This window comes from Ambystoma mexicanum, chromosome 11, assembly GCF_040938575.1.
Source record: "Ambystoma mexicanum isolate Mex_15411 chromosome 11, UKY_AmexF1_1, whole genome shotgun sequence".
NCBI classification, from domain to species: Eukaryota; Metazoa; Chordata; class Amphibia; order Caudata; family Ambystomatidae; genus Ambystoma; species Ambystoma mexicanum.
Genome location: NC_090934.1, coordinates 1,122,076,247 through 1,122,093,861, shown reverse-complemented (window position 1 = coordinate 1,122,093,861; position 17,615 = coordinate 1,122,076,247). Strand labels below are relative to the sequence as shown.

General features: G+C 43.7%; 1 protein-coding gene across 2 annotated transcripts in view; it reads left to right on the top strand.

Annotated features, from left to right (window-relative positions):
* The window catches only part of ALPK3 (alpha kinase 3), a 1,238,914-nt gene that overhangs the window by 939,302 nt on the left and 281,997 nt on the right, over positions 1 to 17,615 (top strand). For both annotated transcript variants that reach the window (XM_069624457.1, XM_069624456.1), the window contains one exon: positions 14,837 to 15,111. In XM_069624457.1, coding sequence (XP_069480558.1) covers positions 14,837 to 15,111 — 275 coding nt within the window. The remainder of the gene's footprint in view (positions 1 to 14,836; positions 15,112 to 17,615) is intronic.

The window sequence follows — 17,615 nt, the reverse complement described above, 5'->3', positions numbered from 1 at the left end:
TTTGACTGTCCCAGTGCATTGCAGGAGTCTCCTGACGTCCTCCCTCTTGTCCCCACGTCTGAGGCCCAGGGACAGCGAGATCTGCAGGGCTGCACAGGAACAGAGGTCATCAGCTGCATCTTTTTCTTAATTTCTAAGGTACTGTAAAAAGTCTGAGAGAACTTACCTCTTACTGAAAAGCTTGCAACTTCTACACTCACAAGTCTAATCAGCTTGTGGCCCTACATGTGATTATTCTTTTCATCAAAGACTCCTATGATCTTGTGCAAAGACTTTTCCATTTACTTACCAGAAGTGCTTCATCTATACAAGACTTTTGCCCATTGACTTTGGCTTAGCCTATTGAATTGTATGACTCTTCTTGGAGGATCCAAAAGTATTTTCCTACTTAAGAATATTTGTGGTCTTGTGTTGTTTTAATAACCTTTGCCTTTTACAAACTTCTAAGAGTATTCTAAATGCCAACAGTAAGATATTAATATCCCCAGCACCCTAATTATTCAAGTCACCTGTGGGTGTAGGTTGTGTCTGTGGGCCATCCCAAAAGGGCCTTTACTGATTTAGAAACTAAGAGTGTACAGTATTGGAGTGTATTTGTGTGTTACTATTATATTGCTCCCTTCTGAAGAAGGCTTATTCTAACTGACTGATAAATAAATTAATAATTGTTTATGCAAGAAACCTTGAGTGTAAGAGTTGATTTGAATACTTGTAATTGTGAATCTTTGTGTAACTCCACTACAGCTCACATTGACCCCTCTTGAGATAAGCCTGGCTGCTCAACACGCTACCAAAACTGTGTAGTACAAGCTTATACCAAAGGTTGAGTTTCCTATACCTGTAGTCAGAGTGTGTGTATTGGTCCCAGAGGGTACTGCATACAAATTTTGCCTAACAGTTGTACATAGGTTCATTGTGGATCTGCCACCATGTGTTACACACCTTTTTAAATGGTAGCCTCGTAACACTGTAATCACTTATCAATGTTTGCTGGTAACTTTTCGTTCAGCTTTCAAAGTTCAGGTTTATTTGTTGTGCAACAATTATTCAGTTTTGTGAATATGCCGTTCCGATTTGTATGCAATCTTGTGTTGTTTAATTATATTCAGAGTTAAGCTTTGAATCCATTTGTTGTGTCCCATGCAGTCAGTATTCAAAGCTTACTGGTTTGCTTCAATGTTAACTTTCTCTTAAATTCGACATTTAATATACATCGGCGTTCTCTAAGATTCCCTTTTGGTTCGGGATACCATATGCATTGGCTTTCTTTAAGTTGCCCTTTTGTTTGGTATTTAATATACGTTGTATTTGTTTAGTTCGACATTCAATATGCATTGGAATTGTTTAGTTCGGTATTCAATGTACATTGGATTTAATTATGTTTCTTCGTAGGTGTGCGGCCAGTCCAACAACGCATTCATTGGTTTATAAGGAAGGCTTTGTCTTGTTCGGAGGCTTTTGAAAATGTGCCTGTTCCTTTACCAAGGCAAGCAAACCACTCTGTTATTTTGTATACGTCTCTGCATTCATTCATCTAGAAGTTCACTTCACAAGCCTCGCAGTTACAGTAACACTGGGTTTCTTTATTGAGGAAACTCACAGGCTCACTTTGAAGTCTCCTTTCCAATGTTGAGCTGGCCACAAATTCCGTGGCTTTCTTCTCAGGGTATTTTCCCTACCCATCAGACACTATCGCGCTCTTGCAGCGCCTCGGGAGAACGAGCAGTCTTGCTCATAGAATGAAGTATGGCCCCTCATTTGGTCTCCTTCCTTCGCCTCACCTCTGTGCCACAGAGCTCCTGCTTCACACTTGCGCGGACCCTCAGCGACTTCGGTCCTCAGTGTGCTTATACTGCTGCAACATGGCTCATCATGGCTTCCATCAGTGTCTCGCCTCTCTCCACTCACCTTCCTGTACATGGCTCTTTTATACACCTGAGTGGTGTAAAGGGGTTGCAGGTGTGAATCCTTTTACTTAATTGCCTGACTATTGTTAGACTGATTAGCAAGTCATGCCTGATTTTTACATTGGTACTCCTCTGATGTCCTCTTCCTCATTTCAGTACCAAAGTGGTGCATGTTAGTGTACATTACTCCTAGTTGCCTCTTCCTCTTCCCAGTACTGTCAGAAGCCATATGTGGAAAAATGAGGGATGCTGGCTTAAAATAGCTCATAATGGTTGGGGAAGGGTTAGGTTTGTCATCAATGGTATGAGGGTGATACCATGTCTCGCTTAAGGGATACCCACACCCAATCCTTCACCTAGGTGATCCTCCCTCGCTTCTCCACCCCCATGCTCAGGATCCAAGAGCCATGGCCTTCCCCTGGCCACCTGTGCAGAGGATCCAAGGGGAGTAGGAGTGAGAATGGCCATGAGTTTCTCACATATGATATGATATGATATGGCATTTATAAAACGCCAATACACAAGTGTTTCACATACAGCTGATTTCTTTTGTTACTTCAAATAAGATTGCATTTTTTATTTGTATTTTTGTTTTATTGTTCTGTTTGGCACATACTTGCATAAAAGACACTTCACTGCACACACAGGGAAATTTGGGAATAATATGCATACAGAAACAGTGATTTGCAAAAGGGATACACTAATGAGGAAAATTCCAAGGGAAAATTATGAGATGGTCACAGGGTTTATGCAGTATGTATCATAATGGTACAGAGAGATCATATTCCCAATGTACATTGCGATGAATCAGAGGTGATCATCCCAAAGCCCCTGGCCTGGGACCCTTCTCATGTGGCCAGGGAAAAGCGACCACTAGCTGATCCTGGCCCTGGGGGTGGTGTTCTGCGGGAGGATCACATGGGAGAGGACTCAGGGCAGGAGAATTTGGAGAGCCCTCTAGCCAACTCCCCTAATTGTCCCACAGTGTTAATGGCCTATTGTAAAAATGAAGACTTTGATGTTAAAAAGAATAAGAACATTAGGGACTTTAAGTCCCATAATACTCTTGGTACTGAGACATGGAAGAGAGGTTCAGATTTGCAGAACTGTAGTGTGCAGTCTAGTGGTTATAATGGCCCACAACTGAGCAGAACATTTATATATTTAATGCGTATTCACGTGCAGGCCATTAGAAGGAAGAAGCAGTGGGAGTGGCGAAAGCAGAAGGAAGAGGACGCCAGAACCACAGCTGAGTTGTTAGCCTGATGCAGTGCTGAGAGAGTCATAGGAGTCTGGAATCTTGAATGCAGAGAATGTGCAGTGGGAAACGGTTCTGAGACTGGCTGTACCGCAAGAGAGAGAAGCTCTCAGAGTTCTTCATCCTACTCTAGTGAGTGGTGTTCACTGGAGTATGTGAGGAGCACAGGTGGCTCTCTTTTCAGGAGGTGCGAGCAGCAGGGGGTTAACCGGAGCTGTCAGACACCCAATCAGGCCAGACGAAAGAAGAAGTTAAAGTAGCAGCATGTACAACAGAAGTGCAATGAAAGACCAGTGAGTTGGCCCATGTTAAGTAACCCCGGGGAACTCTGCAATAGACCACTGGCCCAAAGCAATACTTTTGAATACCAAACTGTTAACCTAAAGCATTTTTGGCATAACTCTCATGTTAGGAGAGAAGATGTCAAATGAAATTCTAACCACCATTGCCAAAGTAAAGAGGGAACAAAGTGAATATAATTTACAAAAAGGAAGATTATCTGAAAAGGAAGATAATATCCAGCATTGCCTAAGCCAAAGAAAGGCAATTATAAATAAAAGGAGATACAGCTTTCCAAATGAGGACTACCTGGAAAAGAAACATTACCGGCAGCTAATTGGTGGTGTAGAAGGAACCCAGAGGTGGCAGGAGAAAAGCCCTCCTTATAGAAATCATCAAGTGGGAGAGGAATATAACATGCATTGCATATGGCAAACAAATAGATGGGAACAAAAATGCTAGTGTGTATTGTGCCCTTGTGAAAGGACTTGTGAACCCCATTGTTATTGTTGTTGGAAATCAAAGACTTTTTCAAGAAGTCCTTTTTTTAATTAACTTTCCACAACAAGGGTCTAAGTTGGAAAGTTTGAAGCAAACCTCATCACAGAGTACTTTTAGTAGTGATAGGAGTTTTATCCTGGCAGGTGAGTATACCAGGAAAGGGACTGTTAGTGTTTACTCCTGACAGGTTAGTGAACCAGGGAGAAGACAATTGAAGTGCTGCAGTGTGGTACAAGGTTGTGGTGGAAAGAAAGTGGCAAGGCCGCTAACTGTGATACAATCATCCTGTGTTATGATGAGCTGTGATGAAACCATCCTGATTAAACTTTATTATTTATGAAGAAGAAATGTGAAAGTGGTTGTTCTTCAAAGAAGAGAAATGATATTGAGTGCTGACTGGAAGCTCAAAGACAAGGGGCCTCATTATAAGTTTGCCGGTCCGGTCGTAATGGTGCCGGTAAGCTACCGGCACCGTTACTACCGAACCGGCAAACTACGAGTTCTGTTTGCGGTGCCTTTTCGCCCGCCAGGTCTGATCTGGCGGGCATACTGGCACCCGCGAGCAGAGCATGTCGGATGCACCGGCACCATTCACGAATGGTGCTGGTGCATCCAGCTTCCCCATTCCCATTGAGCCCTATGGGGCTCAAGTGGGAATGGAGAATATTTTCTGGTGCCCACCAATGGGCAATTACTGGGTCCAGCAAGGCTGTAATGACCCAGTAATTGTCCATTCGCGGTGCTGGAAAAAAAATTATACCGGCGGCAGCCGTGCCGGTTTTACTGGCACGGCTGCCGCCAGTATCATAATGAGGCCAAAGTCTTTTTGGTTTATCAAGTGAAAGCTTTGACACTTTGAAAATTATTTTGAAGACTAATAAATCCTGTTTAGTGTCAAGTGAAAGGCTTATGTTATGTCATGTTATGTTACTTTGCATTTATATAGCGCCTTATGTACCATTGATATGGTCTGAAGGTGCTGGTAGGTGGAACGCCCGTGGGAACCGAAGTTCAAGTCAGTAGAGAGAGTCAAAGGTGCGTGTGAGCACTGGATATGGTGCAGCTGGTGTGGCATTCGTGAAATAGCTGCTTCTTAGCGGTAGGTGTGGTGGTTGAGAGGTCAATAGTATGTGTTCGTTCTGGCAGGATTTATCCAGACCAAATTGTGGCTGCGTTGGGCCTGAGGAGAAGCCTGGCTGGGGGGGTGTAACCAGCAGTGTTTAGTTAGAGTGATGGGGAGTTTGAGGCAGATGTTGGTATGAGAACAGCTATACCGAATGGTGTCATAGTATCGCTGTGTTCTATTTGAGTGGTGGTGTAAAGAAGAGAGTAAGCGTGGAGATGTGAGTATGGTGGTTTACTGTAGGTGGTTGAGATCACGCCCACTCCAATAGTTCCATGAACTTCATCCGTTCCATGTACTCCAACTGTTCCCTGCATTATGACCATTTCAAGGACTCAGACCGTTCCTTTCAAAGCTCTTTCAGACGTTCCATGTCCTCCAAACCATTCCATTCCAACGTTATGCCATTCTGTGTACTCCAACCCATTCTATGTACTCCCATCCGTTCCATGCACTCCCATCCGTTCCATGCACTCCCATCCGTTCCATGCACTCCCATCCATTCCATGCACTTCAACCATTTTATGCACTCCACCATTTTATGCACTACTTCTTTCATTCGTTCTACCCACGTTATCCTTTCTCCATGCTTCATCCATACACATACGTCTTCACCCTGCTCGTTTCATTCATTCTACCCATGTTATCCTTACACCAAGCATCATCTATCCACATACGTCATCTTCACACGTTCCATTCACTTAACTGATCGCGCCCATTTCACTTGTTCCATGCACTTCATTAGTTCCGCCCACTTCGCCGGTTCCAAGCACATCACCCATTCATTCACCTACTTCATTCGTTCTACCATTTCACCCGTTCCACCCATTTCATCCATTCTACATCAGTTCATCCGTTGCATCCTCATACTTCACCCGTTCCATCGACATACTTCACCCGTTCCATCGATATACTTCATCCGTTCCTACCACATACTTCATCCGTTCCACCACATACTTCACCCGTTCCATCCACATACTTCACCCGTTCCATCCACATACTTCACCCGATATAGGGTATCCGCTTCACCGCTCACCCGATATAGGGCAGACTTTCTAGACTTTGGCATAGTGACGTTATTGGGGACAATGTCAAATCCAGCTATGCCAGAGTGGTGTTGTTATATACACTTCTAGAATCAACTTTGTACCGAGAGGATATTAGGCACACTTCTAAAATCAGCCAGGGCACGCTAAAAGGCACACTTCTAAGTACAACCAGGGCACGCTATCAGGCACACTTCTAAATTCAACTAAGGCACGCTATTAGGCACACTTCTAACTTCAACTTTGCACAGGGAGGATATTAGGCATACTTCTAAATTCAGCCAAGGCACGCTAATAGGCATACTTCTAAATTCAACTTTGCACAGAGAGGATATTAGGTGCACTTCTAAATTCAACCAAGACACGCTCAGAGGCACATTTCTAAATTCAGCCAGGGCATGTTAATATGCACCCTTCTAAAATTCAGCCTTGCACAGAGAGGATATTAGGCACACTTCTAAATTCAACCAAGGTGCGCTAATAGGTACATCCTAAATTCAACTTTGCACAGAGAGGATATTAGGCAACCCAATTCAACTCTGCACAGAGAAGATATCAGGCACACTTCTAAATTTAACGAGGGTGCGTTATTTGGCACCCTTCTAAATCAGGCAAGGCACGTTATTAGGCACACTACTAAATCCAACTTTGTACTGAGAGGATATTAAGCATACTTCTAAATTCAACCAAGGCATGCTAATAGGCACACTTCTAAATTCAACTGTGCACAGGGAGGATATTAGGTGCACTTCTAAATTCAACCAAGGCCCGCTCATAAGCACACTTCTAAATTCAACCAGTGCATGTTAATATGCACCCTTCTAACATTCAGCCTTGCACAGATAGGATATTAGGTGCACTTCTAAATTCAACCAAGGCACACTCATAGGCACACCTCTAAATTCAACTTTGCACAGAGAGGATATTAGGCACACTTCTAGATTCAACTTTGCACAGAGAGGATAATAGGCACACTTCTATATTCAACTTTGCACAGGGAGGATATTAGGCATACTTCTAAATTCAACTTTGCACCGAGAAGATAATAGTCACACTTCTAAATTCAACTTTGCACAGAGAGGATATTAGGCATACTTCTAAATTCAGCCAAGTCACGCTAATAGGCATACTTCTAAATTCAACTTTGCACAGAGAGGATATTAGGCACACTTCAAAATTCAACGAGGGTACGCTATTAGGTGTATTTCTAAATTCAACGAAGGCATGCTAATAGGCACACTTCTAAATTCAACCAGTGCATGTTAATATGCACCCTTCTAAAATTCAGCCTTGCACAGAGAGGATATTAGGCACACTTCTAAATTCAACCAAGGCATGCTCATAGGCACACTTCTAAATTCAACTTTGCACAGAGAGGATATTAGGCGTACACCTAAATTCAACCAAGGCACGCTACTAGGCATACTTCTAAATTCAACTTTGAACAGAGAGGATATTAGGCATACTTCTTAATTCATTCAAGGCACGCTACTAGGCATACTTCTAAATTCAACTTTGCACAGAGAGGACACTTCTAAATTCAACTTTGCACAGAGAGGATATTAGGCGTACTTCAAAATTCAACCAAGGCACGCTAATCGGCACATTTCTATATTCAACTTTGCACAGAGAGGATATTAGGCACACTTCAAAATTCAACGAGGGTACGCTATGAGGTGTACTTCTAAATTCAACGAAGGCATGCTAATAGGCACACTTCTAAATTCAACCAGTGCATGTTAATATGCACCCTTCTAAAATTCAGCCTTGCACAGAGAGGATATTAGGCACACTTCTAAATTCAACCAAGGCATGCTCATAGGCACACTTCTAAATTCAACTTTGCACAGAGAGGATATTAGGCGTACACCTAAATTCAACCAAGGCACGCTACTAGGCATACTTCTAAATTCAACTTTGAACAGAGAGGATATTAGGCATACTTCTAAATTCATTCAAGGCACGCTACTAGGCATACTTCTAAATTCAACTTTGCACAGAGAGGACACTTCTAAATTCAACTTTGCACAGAGAGGATATTAAACGTACTTCTAAATTCAACCACGGCACGCTAATAGGCACATTTCTATCCAGATGCGGTGCAAGCTAAAGTTCAGTTTCCTACATATGTGGAACTAGCTAAAATGGCAAGTAAGTTAATATGCATCACAAAGCAACATTTACAATCCATTTATAGTGGTCACAAATCTTCTTAAGTATGTATTGTTTAAGTCTATGGCAGTCTACGTCATGGAAGGTAAGGTAGAGTGACAGGGGCTTTCTGGAGTAGAGTAATTCTCTACGCCCCACCCATGCCATACCCACAGTTTTGTTGGTGTCTTGATCTTGAACATCAGGTCTGGAGCCCTGGATATTGCTCCCATATGCAGATATTGTAAATCCATGGTTCCTTCTGAAACCTTTAGACATATTCAACACATGTCTTGTGCCCCCCATTATTTGTGGCGTGGCCCTTGTGAAGGAATGCTTTACTGCCTATTTGCTGAAAATCCTACCTAGTTGTGCCCATTTTCCATCATGGTGAAAGCCTAACAGCTTAACAACGGTCTTGTAACCTCTATTAACTTGTGACTGACCTCTGCCAAATGCTGCATGTCTCGGATTCGGCCTTTGACTGTACTGCACACTGTATATAGCCCCCCGTAACATGAGGAGCGGCTTTGTTAAGTTGCATACAAAATATCTGTTATGACTGTAACCATACCTCTGCACTTTACCACTTATGCTACTATCTTCATGCACTTTGTGTAACTAGCGCCTAGATGCCTACGGGCTTTGTATGCTGTAATAGATGCCAAAAATAAATAAAATCCTCTCTTGCCTCCCCACCCACTCCATCTATATACCTGACCCCTTCCCACCATCTACTTAATTGTGATAAAAAATGCGGTAAAGAATTCGGTCATAAAAATGTCGACCATTTTACTTTCGATTAAAGTGGCGGGTCCTGAAATGTTGGGCTTTGCTAGTACTATCGAACGTTGAAACCTATATTGACTTAATTTAAGTAGGTGCCAGTGATGTGGCAGTCTGTGGCCTGAGGTGCCAGTCCCAACCTCTGTTCCACAGAGCCCAAGTTGCCCCAATAATCAAGGGAGGGGACGAGTCTGGTGGAAAACGTCTCACATGGTCCTGATAAATGAACGCGTTTAAAGTGGTCACACAATCTCACAGGGAAAAGACGGTGCAGGAGGGTAATACACAAGGATAGACCGAACAACCCCTGGGCACTGTCTCCAGCTTGATTTGCCACATTCCATACAATAAAATGTGGCTTCCATGGAAGAAAATGAGCCTGGGCACGGGACTAAAACATCTGGTTTGATGAGATTTATCGTCCCTGATTGCAGAAGGTTAGATATCCGCTCTAGAGCAAGGAAGTGTGCACAGGAGCTGCACAGGAGCTGCACATCCGCACTAGCGCTTTCACACACACAACCTTCTGCTATTAAGGAAAGCACCGAGAACCTCTGCAGAAAGATCCCAGTGGTTGGAATGAACACCCATTTAGCCCATACACAACTGTAAAAATAGCTAGGATTGTCTAAGAAGTGGGGCCTGAAGCTAATGTAGTTGAGCCCAACACGGTGACATAAACATCTGGAAATTCCCACACAGAGCTGCTGAGTGGGCATTTATACATTTTGAGTGGGCCTTACCCGCTCAGGTCCTACCCTGTCTATGCCTCCGACTGTGAATGTTCCCAACTTAGAATTAGAGCAGGAGGCTCAAACTGCACTTCTGTCGAAATAGGTTTTACCACTCTGAGGATTTACAAATGTTATGCACGTAAGACATTGCACCAATATACCTGCATGTGTAAAACAGACTACAAGCAGGTGTCTCGGACAGAGGTTGTTCTGGCGTATGCGTATATCTGAAAATAGTACATTGAAAGTGTGCTGCAGTCATAGATCCCTTGCTTACTGTGCTTAGAGAGGCAAAGCTTCACCTCACTGATGAGGCCCGACTAGGCTGAAACACGCGTTTGGGGTTGCTGATGGTGCTCTTGTTCAGAGGAGAATTGCCTAGCATTTCGGTGCTGAAATGCCCAAGTCGGTAGGACCAGACTGATAAGCAAACTGACATTTCTCCTCAGTGAAATGTACCATGGGTTAAAACGTGGTTGTAGACCCTCACGAGAGGGCTGTTACCCTCACCTGGCTCCCACAGAGGTGTCGGTCTGAACTGGACAGCTGCAGTCTCCACCAATGTGATGCGTAGGGCCAAGATGACGGACTGGACTGGCCCACCTAGCTTTGTTTGCTTGGCTGGTAGGAATATTCTTCTGCAAATAGAGAAAGGGAATTAAGCACCCGTGGGGTTGAGCGTAAATCCCCCCATCCCCGCTGTTCTCCCCACAGATCACCTTTGATGTCCCCTTTTATAGTCTCACCGGATGGTTTGAAAAGATGAGCTCTCCATCCTGCATTGATCGCAGGGGCGCGGTGATAACCAGTTGCTTCGCTGGCTCGAAGGAATTGGTGAGTTCCAGAACAATACTGACTCCGAAAAGTATGTAGTTCGTAAGAGTTCACATGTCTGACTTTCACCCTTGTCCGATTCCTTGCAGTTTGCAGCTTGACCCCAGCAAAGAGTTCCTTGTGGTAGCTGACGAAGTTCAGGTAAGGATTTGGCTTAGCCAACACAGTTCAATAAAATAAGGCCAGAATGTAACCTGTGGCTTGCTCCCTTATTCAGGTGTGGAGAGAAAATATGAAGTTCGGGGAATAATGCCTCCGGCGGTAAAATTAGGTAAGTCTATTGTGGTGAGGAGGTTTCCCCTTGCTGTCCTTTTGTTTCCCCTTAGGGGCCGGGATACGGCGAGGATGCAATGGAGACTATGCCGACCCGTGAAGAGGAATAGTACCCCCGGCGGTAATCAGGTAAGTCTATAGGGGGAATTACTATTGCCTCTGTTTATTCCGTTTGCTCAACTTTGCTGTTCTTGTGTTGGTGCAGAAGGATGCAGTGGATCGTGAGGATGCTGCGAAGGCCGGTGAGTTCAGCGCGGCGCTGCAGCAGGCGATGTGGCGCGCGTAAAATGCTTCTTTCTTCCAGCTCAAAGGCGCGGTGGATCCAGAATTCAGGTAAGGATCGAAGGTTTTGCTATTATTCTAACCTCTTCTCCTTCTGTTCCTCCCTTTTTCTAGGAGCTGCAGACCTGAGGCGGGCGTGGCAGAAGAGTGGATGCAGGCTTGCAGACACGGTGAGCGTTACGCTGCTGGATGCAGAATAACGCGAAGCGTGTGCTGCTCTTCGGGCATGGTTTAAATAGCCTCCAAAGTAGTCCCAAGTAAGTATTCCTCCCCAGCCCCACCCGAGTAAAAAAATAGTCCCTAGGTAAAATAGTCCCTTCCAAGCCTCATTTGGCTTGGAGCTCTGCAGCATGGTAAGCTTGCAGCATGGTCTGCATCAGGTAAGTTCTACTCTATGAGCCTGCGCCGCAGGTGCCAGGACTGACTCTCCATATGAGCCTGGTGCCATAGGCGCCAAGACCGCTCACAAACAGCTCAAAATAACTTGATGCCTGCTTCCGGGGTTGCTGGACTTGGTCTGGTTCCCCGGGGGTAGGCATCATGACAAGGGCACCTTACGATAGAACAGGTTAATTGGACGTGTGTGTTCTCATTAGAGAGGCTCCCAGACCTTTTTATGGTACATTGATGGTGTGGTTTGCAAATCTCGATGTGCTGGATGTCACATAAATGTCAATATGTCCTTGCTTTTTGGCTCCCATCATATTGCATTCTGGTAGATGTAGTCCTACACTTATGAAATGTAGTTAAACACAAAATGGCACTTCTATAAATACCAGGACTTAAAATCATGAGCTCAATGCTCCGTTTACCACGTCCTCAGGAAACAGAAGAGCATGCAATGTAGTGATGTTAGGTAGGAAAAGTGGATAATGTATTTTCCTCATTTTTACCTTTGGTTGTCTTTGTAATGTTGATATTCAGCAGTTACTTTGTTATGTTATGACTTAAACTGCGTACCGTTACCATTTGCATGGTCTCCAGGCGCTCAGCGTCTGGGATTGTTTGTTGTTTGGGAATGTTTTGTGTGGTGAATTTATGGTTTCTGTGTTTCCTGTGTAGTGTGGAATGCCAATGTGTGTGGCAAAAGAGGAAATATGAAAATATTCAAATTCTGGCAGGGACAATTTTCTTTCATCCTTACGCAGACAACAAAATGTATACTATTTAGTTGGGTGATATTAACATGCATTATTTAAAAACATTGAAAACTAGTGTTATTGTGCTGCAGTGGCGTTCACTCCTTTTCCAAGTCGTCCTCGTGAGTGTGAATGAGTGATTTGTACAGCAATGAGTGAATCTGGAGTCAAATCTCCCACACACTCCAATTACTAATCTTCAAAGACAACACACTGAATCATAAAGCCACTCACTCTTTATTTTTTAAATCTTTATTGTGTGTTCAAAATGTTTGTTGGACATGCACACATTTGTGTTTGTTTTGATAGGACTTCACATTGTTTGTCACATCACACACAAAATGATTGCCCTTGTCAAGCAATGACTGCAATCAGGTGCCCTTACCACACAATGTGTGCGCTTCTTTAAAAGGACAGTGACTTTCCAACCTCGCCTGCTGACAAACTTTCCAGGGCCATGGAGCTCCGACAGGTCCCCAGTCCACCAAAGCCTCACGAACATGGTGTTGGTCACGTTGGGGGCCGCTGAAGGGAGGTGGGGGGACTGAACATATTTCACGTATGTCGACAGTGATGGGAGTTGCACCAATGTGGATAATCTGCTTGTTATGCTGTAATCGAAATAAATAAAGTTGTTCCTATTTTTTTTTTTAAAGGACAGTGATATCACTGATTATTTTTTGTGGACTCGTCCCTTTTATTTCTGGTACAGTGAACAGGGAATTTGGTTGCATTGTGCATTTCTATTTAGTTAAAGGTATGCAGCAGGCTTATAGGGAACTCTGGAGATTTCCCAGTATGACTTTGCACCTTGGCCATCCGATTTTATTTCCAAATGTTTTCATAAAAAAGTGTTCAGCTTGTTGAAAATATGTAATATGGGGTGTGAGGAATTCGACCGTCCACACAGGGAGAGTGTGCTCGCCTGAGCTTTCTTGATATATGAAAATGAATGATGGGAGACCAACCTCCAAGAAATGAATGTGCACATTCCGCACCCATTTCATCTGCTTCCCACACCAAACACAGTCACCTGTACTCTGGGAAGACACAGCCCACAGGCACTCTCTTCCACTGTCATGTTCACATGAAATATGACAGCCCTGGGTACATCAAAGCATTCCAAGAAGGGGGAAGGCACAGGCTCCATGGATCTGCATTCCTTTGTTCTCTGGCTGGTGGCAGTGCATACTAATGAGAGATAATTGAGGCATATGAAATGAGAAGAACTTTGTGCTGTATTGGCAGCAGAACTTGCCTATAGAGAAGGACTTTGTTGATTTGAACTGTGGGTTCAAACATAAGGGGATCCGACCCTTGTTACAAGGATACGTGTTTGTAAAGTTTATGTTTGAATATATATAAGTGAGAGAGCCAGATACCTTTGATGTTAGAGTATTTTCCTTTCGTTTTAGTTGGACAAGTAGGGAAATCCCTGTCAGGTTAGCAAAAACGAGGCAGTTATCTCACCCTTATTATTTAATAAAATGGCTACTTGTGAGAAAACTCTATCTACTTCTCCGTCTCACACTTCTGACCCCTCACAACATACAAATACTTATTAAGAGCATTTTCTGTAGGGCGGTGAACAATCACTACACTGGCAGATGTGGCAGTCAAAGATTAACACAATCCTTGTCAAGGGAGGGATGCACATGGATGGGCTGCCCATGAAAAAAACAGAAAAAGAAATCAGAGAAGAAATTAGGTTTTTTTTGGGGTAGAGTGACCAAACTTTTGGATTTTTTTTGTTGCATTGTATTATAAAAATAATGCAGGGGATACCACTCGCATGCCCCACCCACTTCGCCCTACCTCAAGCTATACCCTTACCCCACCATCCATCTATTTCTTAAACAAAATGTGCAAACATTCCGAAAGAAATGAGACCAAATAATTTGATAATTTCTTCCTCGTTTTTTGTTGATTCTTTTGTTTCTACTAATACCACGTGGAATAGGACTAGGGAAGTAATAATGGGGAGAAAGAAAGGGGGCACAATTTAGGAGGGAAAAACATAAGGGCGAAGAAACACAGGCGAGCATAGATCATGCTGGTAATGCTTGGAGGAGGATACATATTTTCATGTCTCTTTTGAATCCCCTAAATTTATACATTTGCAGTCATTAGGGAAGCTCTTCCAATGATCCAGTAAGTAAGTACCGTACTGGCAAAGTCTTGCCTTTCTGACGTTGTTTTTTTGCATAAAGTTGTGGTGGTATAAAAGATTTGAAAACAACTTCCACCTGAGATGTGAATGCAGAATTAGCCATTTCCGCCAAGTCACACACAGCACAGCACCACACCACACAGGAGCTATCTGTGGAATTTTGATTCAGTTCAGTGCCAAATGAGCAATTCATTATGAGTGTGCAAAGAACCTCCAGTATCATGTTTTTTTCCAGGAAAATGTATTTATACAAGTAACCAACCTCTTGGATTTAATAGGATGACTGCAGTATGCCAAATAATTGTTATTGTATTGATGTAACTTATATTTATTCTTTTCATTCTTTTTTTCAGTTGGTGAGGAAATAGAAATGACCCCGATGGTGTTTGCAAAAGGATTAGCTGATTCAGGGTACTGGGGAGACAAATTCTTTGGAAGAATCTTGGCTGAGGATGTGAATGTAGGGAAAGGTTTCCTGAGAAAGATATTGCGTGTGAAGGTTATTTATGGGTTAGAACCAATGTTTGAGGCTGGCAAAACTTGCATCATAAAAATACGCAACCTCATTACCTTCGGGACCAAGAATGAGAGCACTCTCCTTGAGAAAAACTATGATTTGACTATTCAGGTACGGTTTTCCTCTGCTTTTATGTATGGCACATATTTATTTTGTCTGTTATATTGTATTACGTAACTTTAGTGTGCATCATTGGGTAATGTACTAACACAATCCTCTCCTTTCACTTGCATGTGAAGATCCTTATATGCCTCAATCTCGCCTAAATGACAGATGAGACATCAGTAACTGAGACAGCTCTAGCCATAGAATTAATTCTAAAAAAAGTAACAAATAGACACCATTTTCATTTCAGTGTCACTCAGGTCAAAGTTAATTGCAATTTTGTTCCTTTTCATTAGGTGGGCAGATAAACCGTTGACAGTTTTTTTTGTTGCACACTTCTCAATGCTTTTCCGGTACTTTTTCTATCACTTATGGGATTTGTGGGAGAGTTAAAGGAACTCCCCTCACTTCCTTGTGGGGGGTAGGGGGAGGGCAGGGTACAGGGGACTGGCCTGGTCGCTACCAAATGTAGCCCTAAAGGGTGACCTTTCAGAGAAAGTGTGCTCATTTAAATCCCTGTGTCCAGTTTGCTGCAGTCGGCCACCCCTGCTACAGTGGGCTACATTGCCCAGAAGCCAACCGACTGGGGAGAAGAGGTGTGCATAGATTATGCATGTGCCACAGGATAACGTTCACACCAGGAGTCTCGGAGAGACACCTTAACTTTCTTCCCAGGGACAACCTGTCTCTCAATTAAATAGAGGACTAGGGTTCCCAGAATACCTCATGGTGGTCCACCAAAGTGGTCCACGGACCGGAACAACAAACCTCTTGCGACACAGATCCCACGGGAGCAGTTAAGCCCTGGCTCCTGATGGAAGGATTTTCTAGATGCCATTGCATGCTGCAGACACCTTTGAAACCTCACAGCTCGTCTTTAGGGCTAACAGAACCAATAAAGCCATTTACCAACACCAAAATGGAACCAATTCCAGGGGAGAAAACAAGACAACCTAGGGAATAATCTGTCAGAGACAGTCTTAGAAACTAGTGTTATTGTGCACCAGAGCCGTATAGGTATAAAATAGGCTGTGTAAGTTCACTAGATATTGTGAACATGGAGAAAGCAGGCGCACCTGCTACAACTCTATTGATGTAAGGTAATACTAATGAGGAGAGGGTGTATTATTCAAGACCCTGGAGAGACCTTAGAAGAGAAAGCTGTGGAACAGAATGCCTGGGAAAGGTCTAAGACATATGGTGAAAGCAAAGACTCAGTAGGAATGTCCAGACTGTGAGCATCTGATGAAGGTGCCTTCCCAAGAACAGACGCTTTGTTTTGGTTTTGATCAGTTTAGGGCTGGACATTTGTAGTTTACGATTATTGAACTCTTGTGTTGGCCAAACATTTGAACATTTTTATGTTGACGCATAGGGTAGCCTGTAAGCTAAGGACTCTTAAGAACAGCTTGGAAGATTTTCTGTTGCCTACATTATTTGAGCATTTTCTTTGTAACATCAAGTAGGGACACGTTGAATATATTGTTGTACTGATCTTCAAAGGTGTTGGATGGACCACCAGGAGGTACAGGCAAGAGTACAGGCAAGATGGCAACCTGAAACAGGAGCTCCACTGACAACCAAATGGGCTACTTTTACTAAGAGACCAAGCCATGAAATTATAACAAAAACTCAACGATAGTGGTATCATTTTTGCCTCCCCAAAAAGCAATTCAAGTGCTCAGAGGGGGATTCCCTGGCACTCTGAGGCTGCGGATTTCCACACCACTTTAACGATACATGGCCATGTAGCGGGAAGCTGAGTATGCCAGATGGTGCAAGGTCCTGAAGGTAGAGATCGTATGAGGAAGAGGCCCAACTGGAGCAGCTCGGAGACTGAGTCCTAGACAGGGAAAAACAGACTGGCTGGTGTGACACTGCAGTGGATGGAAGGTTTCTGCTTGCTGAGGGTGCAGCTCTTGCAGCTCTGCTGGTTGCACACTCCAGTTTATATGACAGAACAATGAGGTGCGTGAGACGAAGGTACACACAGGAGGTGAGGCACACTCTGGGAATTCTTTCATCGAGCATGGATAAAGGAGAAAGGAGAGGGGCTATAATTTGAACGCATACAGAAAAGCATGACACGACACGAGGTGAGTAAAGTGGGAAACATCCCAGAGAGAACCAAATGCATGCAATGTTATAACAGGGCATGAGGCACAAAGGCAAGAAAGTAGGGCTGTGAAGGTATGAAGCTCCCCCTCCCCCTGGAAAACAGCAAGCTGAGAAGAAGGGACAGAAACAAACCATATAGACACTGGTTTAAGTAAGTCCCAAAACGAACATCAGAAGAAGAATGATCCCGATGCAGTCCCCAGTAAAAGTGAGGAATTCAGGAGGCCGCAAATCTATGCGCAAGCAGGCGCAAGCGCGAAGAAACAGGCGCACGCGCACATGTGCGATTCATGGAAGTCCCTGCGCGTGTTTTCCTCGGGATGTGCGCCAAACCCGTGCATGGCGCACACGTCACTGAAACATCCCGAACGGCGTGCGCGACGCGCACAGTG